General features: G+C 45.8%; 1 protein-coding gene across 1 annotated transcript in view; it reads right to left on the reverse strand.

Moving 5' to 3' along the window:
- Positions 1-16,055, reverse strand: part of Slc22a4 (solute carrier family 22 (organic cation/zwitterion transporter), member 4) — a 56,044-nt gene that overhangs the window by 27,182 nt on the left and 12,807 nt on the right. Inside the window, exons 2-3 of the mRNA XM_013033809.1 lie at positions 4,650-4,753; positions 4,142-4,296 (exon numbers count right to left, since the gene is read on the reverse strand). Coding sequence (XP_012889263.1) covers positions 4,142-4,296; positions 4,650-4,753 — 259 coding nt within the window. The remainder of the gene's footprint in view (positions 1-4,141; positions 4,297-4,649; positions 4,754-16,055) is intronic.

Below are 16,055 nucleotides of genomic sequence, written 5' to 3' on the forward strand. Positions count from 1 at the left end.
GCTAACCTCAGACCGTGATCCTCCTATCTATAGTCTCTGGCATAACTTAGGATGGCAGAAACAACTAGGTTGTAGGTCTCATTAGGCTTTCTGGCCTCCAACTACAAACCTTGACCCTTCTGACTTCCACCTTCTGAGTAGCTGGGATTACAGGCATAAGCCATCACACCCAGCCCAGATTCAGCCCATATTGTTGTTCTTTATGAAAAGAGACTCCAGAGAGTTCTAGGTGGGAGTGACTTTGTCCTGCTTCATAGACTCCTTTTTCCTTTCTTCCTCTTCCTCCTCTTTCTCTTTCTCCACCCCTTCCCCCCTACCCCCCACCACTGGCACAAGGGAAAGGCCACCTGATCACACAGGGATGAGGCAGCCATATATGATCCAGGGAAAGAGACTTCATCAGATCCCTGCTCTGTTGGCACCTTGATCTTGGACTTTAGTCTCCAGAACTGTGGAAAATTTGTTTTTTGGTTTTTTTGTTGTTGTTGGTCATGGGGCTTGAACTCTGGGCCTGGGTGCTATACCTCAGCTCTTCAGCTCAAGGCGAGCACTCTACCACTTGAGCTGTAGCGCCACTTCCAGCTTTTTCTGCTTATGTGGTGCTGAGGAATCAAACCCAGGGCCTCATGAATGCAAGGCAAGCGCTCTACCACTGAGCTACCTTCCCAGCCCCAGCCATTTTGTTCTTAAGAGGTGTCTTCCAATACCAGACACTGACGGGGGAGTCCAACTGGGCGGCATTATAGATAACACTGTCTAAAAACTTTCAGACCCTCAGAACCTGACATGACAAGTCTCACATCAGAACTCAAAGCCAGTCATTTCCTGAAGTCTAACCCCCCGCCCCGTTCCCCCCACCCAAATAAAAGGCTTGGACCCAAGTTAATAATGAGCCTTCTACACTCAGCACCTGATTGATTGCTGTTTGACACACTGACCGTCAACGTCTGGTTTTCATACTCAGTCCTGAACAGGGGGACCACAGCTGTGTGTGGAGCAGAGAGGGCAGTGCAGGGCTTAAGGCTAGTGCTCTACAGCTTGAACTACAGCACCACTTCTGGTTTTCTGGTGGTTAATAGGTGATAAGAGTCTCATGGACTTTCCTGCCTGGGCTGGCTTTGAACTGTGATCCTCAGATCTCAGCCTCCTTAGTAACTAGGATTACAGATGTGAGCCACTAGTGCCCTCATTCTTCTCCCCCTCCCCATCCCCGTCCCCCTCCCCCTCCTCCTCCTTCTTTTCTTTCTTTTAAAATTGTTGCTTATGGAGCTTGAACTCAGGGCCTGGGCACTGTCCCCGAGCTTCTTTTGCTCAAGGCTAGCACTTTACCACTTTGAAACACAGCTCCATTTCCAATTATTTAGAGTGGTGGTTATTTATTTTATTTTATTTTTTGTCAGTCGTGGGGCTTGAACTCTGGGCCTGGGCGCTGTCCCTCAGCTCTTCAGCTCAAGGCAAGAGCTCTACCACTTGAGCTACAGCGCCATTTCCGGTTTTCTGGTGGTTTATTGGAGATAGGAGTCTCACGGTCTCTCCTGCCCGGGCTGGCTTTGAACCGCGATCCTCAGATCTCAGCCTCCTGAGTAGCTAGGATTACAGGCGTAAGCCACCAGCGCCCGGCTAGAGTGGTGGTTATTTAGAGATAACAGTCTCATATAGTCTTTGCTGCCTGGACTGGCTTCAAACTTTGATCCTCAGACCTCAGCGTCCTCCTGAATAGCTAGGATTATAGGTGTAAGCCACCAGTGTCTGGCTCTTGTTTTCTTTCTTTCTCTTTCTTTCTTTCTTTCCTTCCTTTCTTCCTTCCCCTCTCTCTCTCTTTCTCTCTCTTTCTTTCTCTGTCTCTCCTTCCTTCCTTCCTTCCTTCCTTCCTTGTCCTGGGTCTTGAACTCAGGGCCTGGGCTCTGTTTTGGAGCTTTCTCCATGCTCAAGGCTAGCACTCTAGCACTTGAGCCACAGTGCCACTTCCAGCTTTCTCTGAGTAGTTTATGGGAGATAAGAGTCTCACAGATTTTCCTGCCTGAGCTGGCTTTGAACCATGATCCTCAGATCTTAGCCTCCTGAGTAGTTAAGATTACAGCATGAGCCACCAGTGCCTAGCCCTTGTTTTCATTTTTGAGACAGTGTCTCACCATTTAGCCCAGTCTGGCATAGAACTCTTGATCTTCCTGCCTCAGCTTCCCAAGGGCTGGAACTACAGCTATGTAATACCATGTTTGGTCTCACACATGATTTTGAACCATGTCCTGCTCTTTTATTTTTACCAGTCCTGGAGCTTGGACTCAGAGCCTGGGCACTGTCCCTGAGCATCTTTTGCTCAAGGTTAGCACTCTACCACTTGAGCCAAGCACCACTTCCAGTTTTTTCTGTTTATGTGGTACTGAGGAATTGAACCCAGGGCTTCATGCATGCTAGGCAAGCACTCTACCACTAAGCCACCTTCCCAACTCCAGTACTGCTCTTTTCTTTTCCTGAAAGGAGGCAAACAGACTCCTCCTGAGTGGGCCTGCTTACGGTCTGCTATCTGCCGGGGCCATGTGACTTTGACATGTTCAGGACACCAAGGCTGACCCCACAGCAAAGGGCCTTTCACCAATAATTAAAGGAGTGGACTTGAACAATCCATCTTGGCAATCTGACAGCAGGTGTACACCTCTTCAACTAAGCGAACGTAGCACTTCCAAAACCCGTGTGTCATCAGCCTCTGATGACGCCATAGTCACCTAGCCATGCACAGACTTTCCAGCAAGAAAAGATCTTAAGACATTGTGTGTGTGTGTGTGTGTGTGTGCAAACGCACACGTGCGTGCAAATACATGCGCACATGCATGTGTGTGCCAGTCCTTGGTCTTGAACTCGGGGCCTGGGCACTGTCCCTGAGCTTTCTTGCTCAACTCTAGCACTCTACCATTCAAGCCACAGTTCCACTTCTAGCTTGTTTCCCAGTTAATTGGAGATAAGAATCATCTCATAGATTTTCCTACCTAGGCTGACTTTGAACTGTGATTCTCAGATCTCAGCCTCCTGAGTAGCTAGGATGACAGGTGTGAGCTCCTGGCATCCAGCCAGACCTTTTTTTTTGTTGTTGTTGTTTTTCAGTCATGGGGCTTGAACTCTGGGCTTGGGTGCTATCCCCCTCAGCTCTTCAGCTCAAGGCGAGCACTCTACCACTTGAGCCACAGCACCACTTCCGGTTTTCTAGTGGTTTATTGGAGATAAGAGTATCACAGACTGCCCCGGGGCTGGCTTTGAACCGAGATCCTCAGATCTCAGCCTCCTGAGTAGCTAGGATTACAGGCATGAGGCACTGGCGCCTGGCTGAGCCAGACTTCTTTTAAAGGGGCCCTATTAATAATTCCAACAGGACAACAGAAACAGATGGGGACAGCGCTGAGCCAAACAGAAGGATCACAGAAGCCAGAAGAGGAATTGGTGTCTTGTGTCAGAAGGATAGCTTCTCGCTTCCCCTCTCCCATGGCGTCTGCTCTTCCTTCCACCTTGCCCTGTGGGGGTTCTCCTAAGAATGGCTCTTGCTAAGAGCTTACTTTACATCCTCTCCAGAAAAGCTAGAGAGAGCCCTGTGGCCTTCCCCATGGCCCAGGAGTTGATGATCCTCCTTTCCACAGCTCAGCAGTCCTGCCAGTAGCTATCAGTGTGCGACAGGTCCTCCTGAACACAGCCGATACTCTCTAGGGGCAGGCTTTGACTCTAGCCTGGCCCGATCTACCGCAGTGGGCTGGTACTGAATTTTTCTTGTTAGGCAAGGATCTTTCTCACCCATCTGCCCTCTATCAACTGCCCTAAGTCCCTTTTTAGGCTATCAGGCAGAGAAGTCATGTCTTTAAGGCTAGATTAAGGACATCTTTAGGCTATCCCTCCCTTAGGATCTCTTTTTCCTGGTCCTGAGCTTCTGAGAATGTGTCCCAGTTATTGGTTCTTACCAGCTCTCATTCTTACTCTTGGGCTATATATTTCGAGGCCCAGCACAGAGCTGGTGCCTTGAAAGATTCCCCCCCCCACACACACACTGTGATTGGCTCAAAGAATCCAGCCCTTGAAGTAGCTCCGGAAGTGAAGCCCAAGGGCCACCCCTTCCTTCTTGGCTTTCAGAGGGTTAGAAGGAGGAATTGGTTGTTCCTACCTAATATGAAGGCTACCACGTAGTTGGAGATCTGACCCATGCCCACGATGATAAACAACACAGTGAACATCTCCCAGTTGATGGAGAAAAGCTGCACGAAGCTGAATCCAGTCTGCACAGCCATGGTTGCAAAGAGCACGTTCTTCCTGCCAAACCTATTGAACACAACACGAAACATGAGTTGCACAGGACACTGCAAGGAGGGTCACTCAAGGGTGTGTTGCAAAAGCTCTGAACCAGCCATCGCTGCAGACTTATTTTTGTGTGTGTGCCAGTCTTGGGGCTTGAATTCAGGGCCTGGGCACTGTGCTGAGGGCAGAGCAAATAGAAAGACATCAGCTCTTCCTTTTATCCATGACTCAGTAGCCTGAGGGATCCTCTCCCTCCTCTGCCCCTCCCTCCAAACCCAGTAGAAATACTGGAAATTCAGTGCAACCTAAAGACAAGCAGTGAACCGAGGGTAGATTGTGGGTCCCGAATCCACCTGCCTTCCATTCTGTATCCTTACCTGTCTGACAGCTGCCCAGACACGAAGGAGCCGATGAGCACGCCTACGAAGAACAGGGAGGTGGTGAGGGGCGTCTTCCAGTCATCCTCACACACCAGATTCCACTGCCAACGAGACAGCACGAAGTATGAGCCCAACCCTCCAGTAGCCCCACTCAGCCCCGCCCCAGCCTCACTCCAAGGGAACATCGGCTGGCCGTCAGTTATGTTCGCCTCCTCTGGGATAGGCTGCTCTGGGCTGGACTCCTAATTGCCAATCACTAACACAAGTAACTTGAGGGTGGATTGCTGTTTCTCCTCCCCCTGCTTCCCACCCTGACCCCCTCACTCCCCTGAGATTAGGCATCCTTGCCTCTTCTGAAGAAGAAGGCAGTAGATTCTACATTGCTTCTAATTGCCCTGCAAGAAGCCAGATGAGGCCATCACCAAGGGTTGGTGGAGGCCTTACCCCTTCAGGAAGATAGTCCAGCAAGGAGAGAAAGGGGTTTGAAAAGCTCACAGCGGGGCTGGGAAGGTGGCTCAGTGGTAGAGCGCTTGCCTTACATGCATGAGGCCCTGGGTTCGATTCCTCAGCACCACATAAACAGAAAAAAAGCTGGAAGTGGCACTGTGGCTCAAGTGGTAGAGCGCTAGCCTTGAGCTGAAGAGCTGAGGAGCAGCGCCCAGGCCCAGAGTTCAGGTCTCACGACCAACCAAAAAAACAAAAAACAACAAACAAACAAACAAAAACCCCAGCAGAAACACAGGGCTGGAAGGGGTGACATGGTCCCAAAAAGAAATGTACTCATTTCCTGATTTATGGAACTGTAACCCTTCTGTACTTCACTGTTATAATACCAATTTTTTGGGGGGTGGAGAGAGTTGGTCATGGGGCCTGACCTCTGGGCCTGAACACTGTCCCTCAGTTCTTTAGCTCAAGGCTAGCACTCTACCTCTTGAGCCTCAGTACCACGTAGGGCCTCATGCATGCAAGGCAAGCACTCTACCACTGAGCCTCCTTCTAAGCCCTGTAATACCAATTTACAAAAATTAAAATAAAAAAAAAACCCACAGGGCTGGAAGTATGGCTGAAGTAGTACAATATCTGCCTAGCAAGCAGGAGGCTTCAAGTTCAAATTCCAGTACCCTAGGCACAAATTTAAAAAAATAAAAAAGCACCTGGGCAGTGGTGGCTCAGGCTTGTCATCCTAGCTACTCAGGAGGCTGAGATCTGAGGATCACGGTTCAAAGTCAGCCCAGGCAGTAAAGTCCATGAGACTCTTATCTCCAATTAACCACTCAAAAACTGGAAATGGATCTGTGGCTCAAGTGGTAGAGTGCTAGCCTTGAGTACAAAAGGGCTCAGGGACAGTGCCCAGGCCCAGAGTTCAAGCCCCACGACCCGAGGGATAAATAAATAAAACTTCAAGGGGCAATGTAAATAGCACCATTGTTTTGTGGTCCTCTCCTGGTTGAAAAGTGCACACAGTGCCAGGTTGGTAACTATTTTCCAAGCTCTGTACTTGTTGGTCTACTCATCCTTGAAACCAAGCTTTGGGTCAGATGGGAGGCTCCAGTGTGCTGAAGTGTACCCGCTCTTCTGAGTTACCTCTCTTCTCATCCTAGAATCTCCACTCAGCTCCACGGCCTGCATTCCCAGCAGAGCGGCCCCTCCCATTCCCAGGGCCTGTGGGCCACCAAAGCTCTAACAAGTCTCTGCTCGTGGATCATAAAATGAACGTTTCTATCACTTTGGCTCCCAGCTCTTGACTGAAATCAATTCAGGAACATCTCAAGGAAGGCTGCAAAGATTTCTTAAGTGTCTTTAGTGACCGTTTTTCTTTCTTTCTTTCCTTCCTTCCTTCCTAACTTCCTTTGTTCATTCCTTCCTTCCTTCTTTCCGTTCCTTCTTACTTTCCTTCCTTTTTTTTTTTTTGGTCGGTCATGGGGCCTGAACTCTGGGCCTGGGCACTGTCCCTGAGCTTCTTTTGCTCAAGACTAGCACTCTAATACTTGAGCTACAGCGCCACTTTTGGCTTTATCTGTGTATGTGGTACTGAGGAATTGAACCCAGGGAATTGCCAGCAGGAGGTCTAGTGTCTCCCTACAGACTGACTGAATGTCAGTATACTGTGACACTGGCTCCCCTCACAACACATAAACACACAATTCCCCAAAAGGGCTACGTGCATGCTAGGCAAGCATTCTGCCATTAAGCCACATTCCCAGCTCCCTATTTATTAATTTATTTAAAGGATGTGTGCATGAATATTTGGGGCTTGAAGTTGGGGGTTAGAGGATTTCCATCTGTGGCAAGATGGTCCTAGAACCATTAATGACCCTTGCCTCCTGCCCACTCCAACTCTCCTCCAGCTCCCTTAATGAAGTGCTGATTCCATAGTATTCACCAAGCAACTGAGTTCTTATTCCTCATCGCTGCCCCTAAAGTGCAGTCGATTTAAACGAATTTCACCTGTTCACACCACACTTCATTCTGTAGTACAGAGAACTGTTTCTAAAGACATAGAGGAAAGAAAGAGCCAGAAAGCAAAAGGCAATCAGGAGCTGGGTGCCAGTGGCTCATGCCTGTAATCCTAGCTACTCAAGAGGCTGAGATCTGAGGATCCCCGTTCAAAGTCAGCCTGGGCAGGAAAGTCCCTGAGACTCTTATCTCCAATAAACTACCAGAAAACTGGAAATGGTGTTATGGCTCAAGTGTTAGAGCACTCGCCTTGAGCTGAAGATCTGAGGGACAGCACCCAGGCCCAGAGTTCAAGCCCTATGACTGACCACCCCCCCAAAAGGCAATCAGGATAAACAGAAAATCAACAGGATGGGTAGTGGAGCTGTGGTTCAAGTGGTGGAGCACTAGCTTTGAGCAAAAAGCTAAGGGACAGTGCCCAGACTCTGAGTTTAAGCTCCTGAATCAACACAGACAACAACAACAAAACCAAGTTGTGATACGGAGGATAAAGTCCTAGAGGAGATCTAAAGTCCTGTCATAGAGATTATCTAAGAGGCTGCTGCTCCCCTTGCTCACAATGCTAGCCCTAGATGGGATGAGCCAACACAGCTGAGGGTTGGGGGCATGGCTCAAGTAGTAGAGCTCCAGCCTAGCAAGAACCAGGTTCTGAGTTCAAATCCCAGTACTAGGAAAAAAAATCAAAGAAAAACAACATGAGCCAGGAACATGGCTATCTACTTAAACAAAATCCGTGGGATTAGGGGTGCCCCACTATGGGGTGCTACCGTTTCACCATCTCCACCAAAACTCAATATTGAAGCGTAATCTCCATGGTAAGGTATCAAGAAGGTAAAACCTTGATCCAAAGGTGGCAAGGGCTTTGGGAAGCAATTACGATTAAATAAGGCCATAAGAGTGGAGCGCTAATCCAATGGGACTTTGAGTTCCCAAGACAGGGTGTGGTGGCTCATGCCTGTACTCTCAGCTTCGAGGGAGGCAGAAGTAGAATTATAGTCTCAGGTAGTCCCCAAACATGCAAAACTCTAGTGGAAAAATAATTCAAACAACAAAGGGACTGGGGGCATTGTTCAAGTGGTAGAATACCAGTTTACCAAGCACAAGGTCCTGAGTTCAAACCTCTACACTGCTCAAGTATAGAAGGGCACGCTAAGGATGTGAGAAGGAGGAGGAGTTGCCATTTAAGTTGGCAAGATTTCTCTGTGACCATGACAGGAAATGGTCTGAGCTCCCTGAGCTTCCTGAAGCAATGAGCTTTTAAGATTGTTCAGCCACCTCAAGTGTTTTGCTAGACCATAGAGAAGAATTGATATCAAAACAAAAGCCTGAGCCTGGCCCCAATGATTCCCACCTGTAATCCTCGCTACTTATGGGACTGAGATTCAGTTTGAAGACAGCCTGGACAGGAAAGTCCATGAGATTCTAGTCTTTAACTAAGCAAAAAGCCCAGAAGTGGAACTGTGACTAGCTTTGAATGACAAAGCTTAGGGACAGTGAACAGGCCTTGAATTCAAGCCTCAGGACTGGCACAAGAACAGAAGAAGAAAGGAGAAGAAAGCAAGATATGTACATTAATGGCCACTTCCATCCAAAACTGGTGGCCAAAGCTTTGGAAAAGAGTTTCAGATCTGCCCTGCACACACAAATCAACGTATGATCAAGGCCCAAAAGCCTCATGATGTGAACATGACCCAGTTTACGGAAGATAAGTCAAAGCTCTGAGACAAGGATTTGTCTGAAGTCATAGCAAGTAAATAGGGATACCGGACACCAATGAAGGCCTTAGAGCCAAACCTTGAACCTATGTCCTGCTTTGGACATCAACTCCAAAGGTAGGCCCAAATGAGCTTATTAAATACTATCCCTCTATGCCCAAAAGCCAGGCTCCAGTGGCTCACACCTGTAATCTTAGCTACTCAGGAGACTGAGATCTGAGGATCGAGGTTCAAAGCCAACCTGGGCAGAAAGACCTTGAGACTCTTATATCTAATTACCCAGCAAAAAGCTGGAAGTGGAGATGTGGCCCAAGTGGTATTGCATTAGGCCTGAGTGAAAAAAAGTCAAGCAAGGCCCCAAGTTCAAGTCCCAGTACTGTCTGTCTGTCTGTCTGTCTCTCACACATACACACACTCAAACACAACCCCCCTACATGATACCAAGAGACAACAGCTGCAGGACTGTAGAAGGCCTCTACCGTGAGACAAAGCCGGAAGATCTCAAGCCTCACACAAGTATTAACACACCATTATCACCATCAGCATTTCATTTATAGCTGAGCAGAAATGGTCCTCCTAATAGAATGCCCTCCCCTTTGTGGTTTTCCAGATATATTTTCTGTCAGGACTTTGTAGAACTAGACTTACTTGTTTTTTTGCCAGTTCTGGTGCTTGAAATTGGGGCTTGAGTGCTGTTCCTAGGCCTTTGTGCTCAATGCTAGCTCTAACTACAGTGTCACCTCTGGCTTTTTCTGAGTAGTTGATTGGAGATAAGAGTCTCACAGACTTTCCTGCCTGGGCTGGCTTCCAACCTCAATCCTCAGATCTCAGCCTGCTGAGTAGTTAGGATGACAGGCTTGAGCTACCAGCGTCTGGCTAGAACTAGATTTTTCTTGAGCAAAGGTAGGGTGCAAGCCTAAAAATATAAATGGCTCTGTTCAAAAATGAAGAATTTCAAGATATAAATAGGAGAGCAGTGAGACAAAGGGCGGAGCTTCTTGTAACTGCATGGAGTGCATGACCACAAAGCTGAACCTGGCAGTGGATCAAGGTTCATCTTTTTGGTGAATGGACAGTGACAGGAAGTTTTTGTGGTGTGTTTAGGGCAGGGGTCATAGAGATTGAACCCAGGAACTCTTGCATACTAGGCAAGGACTATACCCCTTGAGCCATATCTGCAGCCCTTTGGATTTGATTTATTTCTCAGATAAGTTCTTGCTAACTCTGCCCAGGCTGGCCTTAAACTCTGATCCCCCCTTTTCCACCTCCCAAGCAGCTGGAATTATATGTGTGTTCTACCATACCTGATTTTTTTTTTCTTTGGGTCCGGTCGTGGGGCCTGAACTCTGGGCCTGGGCGCTGTCCCTCAGCTCTTCAGCTCAAGGCTAGCACTCTACCACTTGAGCCACAGCGTCACTTCTGCTTATGTGGTGCTGAGGAATCAAACCCAGGGCCTCAGGCATGCAAGGCAAGCGCTCTACCACTGAGCCATCTTCTCAGCCCTACCATACCCGATTTGAGGCAGCATTTTGAACCCCACTGTTAGGAAGGGTGAGGTGAGGGTAGCTCCCCATCATTGTTTTTCTTGGAAGTTCTGGAAGTGACAATATGCTTCTTACTTTCCTCCCTGAGGAGGGGCCCAAGAAGCTGTGCCAGTATTAGATAGCAACAGGAAGAAGCCAGTGGCTTCTTCAAGAGGTAGAGTGCCAGACCTGAGTGAAAAAGTCTAGTAAGAGCTCAAGGCCCCAAGTTCAAACCCTAATAGTGGTATTTTTAAAAAAAGAAAGGGCTGGGAAGATGGCTCAGTGGTAGAGTGCTTGCCTTGCATGCATGAGGCCCCGGGTTCGATTCCTCAGCACCACATAAGCAGAAAAAGCTGGAAGTCTCACTGTGGCTCAAGTGGTAGAGTGCTAGCCTTTAGCTGAAGAGCTGAGGGACAACACCCAGACCCAGAGTTCAGGTCTCATGACCGACCAAAAAAAAAAAAGAGAGAGAGAGAGAGAAAGAAAGAAAGAGAGAAAGGGAGAGAGAAAAACAGAAAGAAGGAAAGAAAGCAAGGATGAAAAAAAAGAAAGGAAGAAAAAAGGAAAAAGAAAGAAGAAAACATCTTTGGGTACCAGTGGCTCACACCTATAATCCTAGCTACTCAGGAGGCTGAGATCTGAGGATCGTGGTTCAAAGCCAGCCTACGCAGGAAAAGTCTGTGAGACTCTTATGTCCAATGAACCACCAAAAAAGCCAGAAATGGAGCTATGGCTCAAGTGGTAGAGCCCCAACCTTGAGCACAAAAGCTCAAAGTCAGTGCCCAGGCCTCAAGTGCAAACTTCAAGACTGGTATACACACACAAAGTGACAAAAAATGCCTCTTGGGTTTGCTGTGAATACTGGACCAGGAAATATAAGCAGAGCAATTGACAAATGAGAGGTTTCATTAAATGAAATGGCATGGATGAATAATCAGCGTTTTATACTCAAAGCAGACTAGGTGAAAGAGATGTTTAGAAAGAAAAAAAACAAGCTTCTATTCAATTTCTAAAAACTAGAAAAGTTCTTACCCACAAGGCATAAAATCCTTCTAGAAATGGACTTTAATTCCAGAGATGACTATGAATGGAAAAACTAGTCCATTTAAGAGAGGAGAAAATGGGTCTCTATCGTGTTCTCTCTATGATAATCCTTCATTCCAGGGGGAAAGTAAGAATAGTTAATAACAGAATGTATATTCAACCCCAGTTCCTTCTTTTTAACTTGGCTGTGTCTTAAGACGGGGAATTTCTTGGCCATCTGCAAAATAAAACAAACACAAACAATAAAAAAAACCCTGAGTATTTAAATTCTTTTTTGTTTACCATAGCTTTATTGAGATATATAATGTACATAATAAAGAATTCACTCTTTTAAAGGGGACATGTCAGTAGTTTTGAGTATCTTCACAGAGTCATTTAACTATCAGCACCATCTAATATAGGAGCATGTTCAGGTTTGCTAAAAGATATTCAAAGTTTATTAATAGACACACCTCATTTTTCCCTCCCTTGGCTCTTAGCAATCACGGACATTTCCTATAAATAGAACCACACAATACATTCTTTTATTTTGTTTTGTGGTGATGGGAAAATGGAAAGCCAAGGTCTTGCACACATCAGGAAAATGTAATACCGAAATACATTCCCAGCTCAATATGTAATCTTTTTTTTTTTTTTTGCCTGTCCTGGGGCTTGAACTCAGGGCCTGGGTACTGTCCCTGGGCTTTTATGCTCAAGGTTAGCTCTCTACCACTTTGAGCCACAGCTCCACTTCCAGTTGTTTTAGTGGTTAACTAGAGATAAGAGTCTCACAGACTTTCTTGCCCAGGCTATCTTCGAACTGTGATCCTCAGATCTCAGCCTCCTGAGTAGCTAGGATTACAGGAGTGAGCCACCCATGCCTGATGCTATAATTAACAGTAAATGTTTCATTCCATGAGCAGAACATGGGATATATTCCCATTTATTTAGATATTTCATTTCTTTTGATGATGTTATATTGTTTTCAGAGTATACATTTGGAAAATTCTTGGTTAAATTTATTCCTGAAACAATTTCTTTAGCATTTCTTTTAAAATAACATTGCTAGAAACATTTTTCCCCTGTACATTTGGAAATGTCTCATTTTTGCAAGACAGTTTTGCCGGATATACAATGCCTGACTGACATGGTTTTTCTTTTGGTCATTAAAATATGACATGTTCCCACTGCCTTTTTTTTTTTTTTTGGCCCATCCTGGGGTTTGACCTCAAGGCCTGGGCACAGTCCCTGAGCTTTTTGCTCAAAACTGGCACTCACCCTACCACTTGAGCCACAGCGCCACTTCCGGCTTTTTCTGTTTATGTGGCACTGAGGAATCAAACCCAGGGCTTCATGCATGCTAGGCAAACACTGTACCACTAAGCCACATTCCCAGGCCCACATTATTATTATTTCTTATGCGAAGTTAAAGTTAATCCTCCTGGTATATGACAAGTTGTATTTTTGTTGCTTTCAAAGTTTCCTCTTTATCTTTGGTTTTCAGCAGTTTTACTACGAGGTCAAGGTATTTGTGGTTATTCTACTTAGAGTTTGTTGAGCTTCTGAGGTTGTGGAGATGAGTATTTTCCATCAAAATTTGGAAGTTTTCAGTCATTACATCTTCGAGTATTTCTTTCTTGTCCCTTCTCTCTATTATTACCATGATTCAAACATTGATTAATGGCATTCCATATTTCCATAGTTCTCTGAGGCTCTGCTTCATTTTTTTAATTCCTCTCCCCCACATGTCTCTTCTTTTGATTATATAATCTCCAATCTTCCATCTGCAATTTGCTGATTCTCACTTCGGTTTGTTAAAAATCTCTTTCTTTTTTTCTTCCTGTCTTTCTTTCTTTCTTTGTTTCTTTCTTTTTCTTTCTTTTTTGGCTTGAACTCAGGGTCTGAGTGCTGTCCCAGAGCTTTTGTGCTCAAGGATAGTTCTCTACCACTTCAGCCAGAGCTCCACTTTTCTTCTTTTGTTTTGTTTTGGTAATGAATTGGAGATAAGAGTCTCACAGACTTTCCTGAGCAGGCTGTTTTTGAACTGTGATCGTGAGATGTCAGCCTCCTGAGTTGCTAGGATAAGAGATATGAGCTAGTGCCTAGCTGCTTTATCATTTTTGACAATGTCACAAGGACAAATTATCCCATAGTCCAATTCAAATGAATGAAAATCCCACCTTTTATGAGAAGAGTTCTTTTTACTTTATTTTTAAAAATCCACATAGACTTTATTTTTTTATAATTCCAGTAGCAGTGCATATGATGGCTATGATTCTATTTCACTTTAAGAATCTATAAATAATAAAGGTGATTTTTTCTTAATTAATACCTTGCAGATTCTTTTTTTGTTGTTGTTTGTTTCTTTTTTGGTCCGGTCGTGGGACCTGAACTCTGGGCCTGGGTGCTGTCCCTCAGCTCTTCAGCTCAAGGCTAGCGCTCTACCACTTGAGCCACAGAGCCACTTCCGGCTTTGTTCTTTTTGCTTATGTGGTGCTGAGGAATTGAACCCAGGGCCTCAGGCATGCAAGGCAAGTGTTCTACCACTGAGCCACCTTCCCAGCCCCTACCTTGCAGATTCTTAATTATTGCAGTATTTTGAAATTTTAACCCATGATAAGTATATTTAGTTAAAATTTTTAATAAGGAACTATGGCATGGGTACTAAATGTTTAAACACAGACCAAAAAAGTCAGACATAGAGTAATATTTACAATATTCCTATAATATGAAACAATACAAACTAGGTAACTTTTTTGAAAGCTACAGTCTAATTCCTTCATTTAAAACGAAGAAACACAACTTAGATAATTTGTCTTATCTACTTTTATAAGATTGTCTTTATTTGCTAATGTAATAAAGTTCAGGTTTTGCTGATATTTACCACTAACCTGAGCTAGGTCTAATTAGAATACTGAGTAGTTTTTCTCTTTTTCTTTTTAGGGCAGGACTGAGGTTTGAACTCAGGGCTACGTGTTTGTGTGGTTTGTTGCTCGGAGGTGCTCTACCAGTTGAGCCACACCTCCAGCCCTACATTCTGCTGTTTATTTTGCAGAGTCTCATGAACTTTTCTGATTCGACTGGCCTTGAATCATAATCCTCTGGATCTTAGCCTCCTTGGGTGGCTAGGATTACAACATAAACCAGGATATGGGTGGAGCGAATTGAAGCAAATCTTTGAGGTTTGTTCTAATTTCAGAACCGCTGCTCTCAGCTGTTTCTGTTCCTTTTGATGCACTAGGTGCTCTGTTAGCTTGTGGCTGCTATCTTGGAGTTCCCAGTCTACTCTTAGTCACTTCCCACAAAACCTCCATTCTTTCTTTTTTTTCTTTTTTGAGTCCTGTTGTGGGGCCTGAACTCTGGGCCTGGGCACTGTCCCTCAGCTCTTCAGCTCAAGGCTAGCACTCTACAACTTGAGTCACAGCGCCACTTCCGGCTTTTTTTTTTTTTTTTTTGCTTATGTGGTGCTGAGGAATCGAACCCAGGGCCTCATGCATTGCAAGGCAAGCACTCTACCACTGAGCCACCTTCCCAGCCCCCAAACCTCCATTCTTTAAGCCCAACTTAAGCTTAGATTTGACTCATGACAGCCTTTGTAAAGTCAATTCTTGTGGGGACAGCTTCAGAATGCTGTTCTTTTTTGATGTTTCCAAAATAGTCTAAAGATAAGGCTTTTGAATCCCCTTTGAACTCTTGAGCAGTAGGCAGGGAAAAGTGGCCTATTTCTCTCAGAGTGACATTTCCACTTCCAGACTAAAGTATTGTGTGGGTAACAGCTTTAGGATGGTTTGGGGGATTATAGATGAGATGGACCCAGGGCAGTGAAGGACCCAATGGACCCAATATTCTCCACCCCTGGTATTTATAGAGCCTCGACCATATGAGTAGAGGCTGCGTGGAGAAGGTGTGTGTGTGTGTGTGTGTGTGTGTGTGTGTGTGTGTGTACTGATGGTGGGGCTTGAACTCTCTGCCTAGCTTCCTCACTCAAGGCTGGTGCTCTCCTACTTGAGCCACACCCCTGTAACCTCCACTTCCAGCTTTTTGCTGGTTCATTGGAGATAAGAAGCTCACAGATTTGTCTGCCCCGGTGCGGCTTCCAACCTCTGGATCCTCAGATCTCAGCCTTCTGAGTAGGTAGGATTATAGGTACAAGCCACAGGCGCCCAGCTTGGTGGATTGATCCTCTTGATGAATACGATGGTTCATTTGGTTATCAACTGGGTTGAGTTAAGATATAACTAGGAAATTAATAAAGACATACCCCCTAGAGTGTGTCTCTGATTGGTGTTTCCAGGCACAATTAAATTATGAGAGCTCTGACCCAATGGATGAATTTGTTCTTAATATAATAGCTTTGTTGAAGATGGTGGAGTGAGAGGTGGGACCTACTTGGAGGAAGTAGGACTTGCCCTGCCCTCTGGCCTGTTGCTCCCCAGGAGGTAAAGAGGCTTCTTTATCATGCACTTCTGTCCTCCATAGGAAATCTGTGTGTGGGGCTGGGAAGGTGGCTCAGTGGTAGAGCGCTAGCCTTGCATGCCTGAGGCCCTGGGTTCGATTCCTCAGCACCACATAAGCAAAAAGAAAAAATGCCGGAAGTGGCGCTGTGGCTCAAGTGGTAGAGTGCTAGCCTTGAGCTGAAGAGCTGAGGGACAGCGCCCAGGCCCAGAGTTCAGGCCCCATGACCG

Source organism: Dipodomys ordii, unplaced genomic scaffold, assembly GCF_000151885.1.
Source record: "Dipodomys ordii isolate 6190 unplaced genomic scaffold, Dord_2.0 Scaffold177, whole genome shotgun sequence".
Classification (NCBI taxonomy): domain Eukaryota; kingdom Metazoa; phylum Chordata; class Mammalia; order Rodentia; family Heteromyidae; genus Dipodomys; species Dipodomys ordii.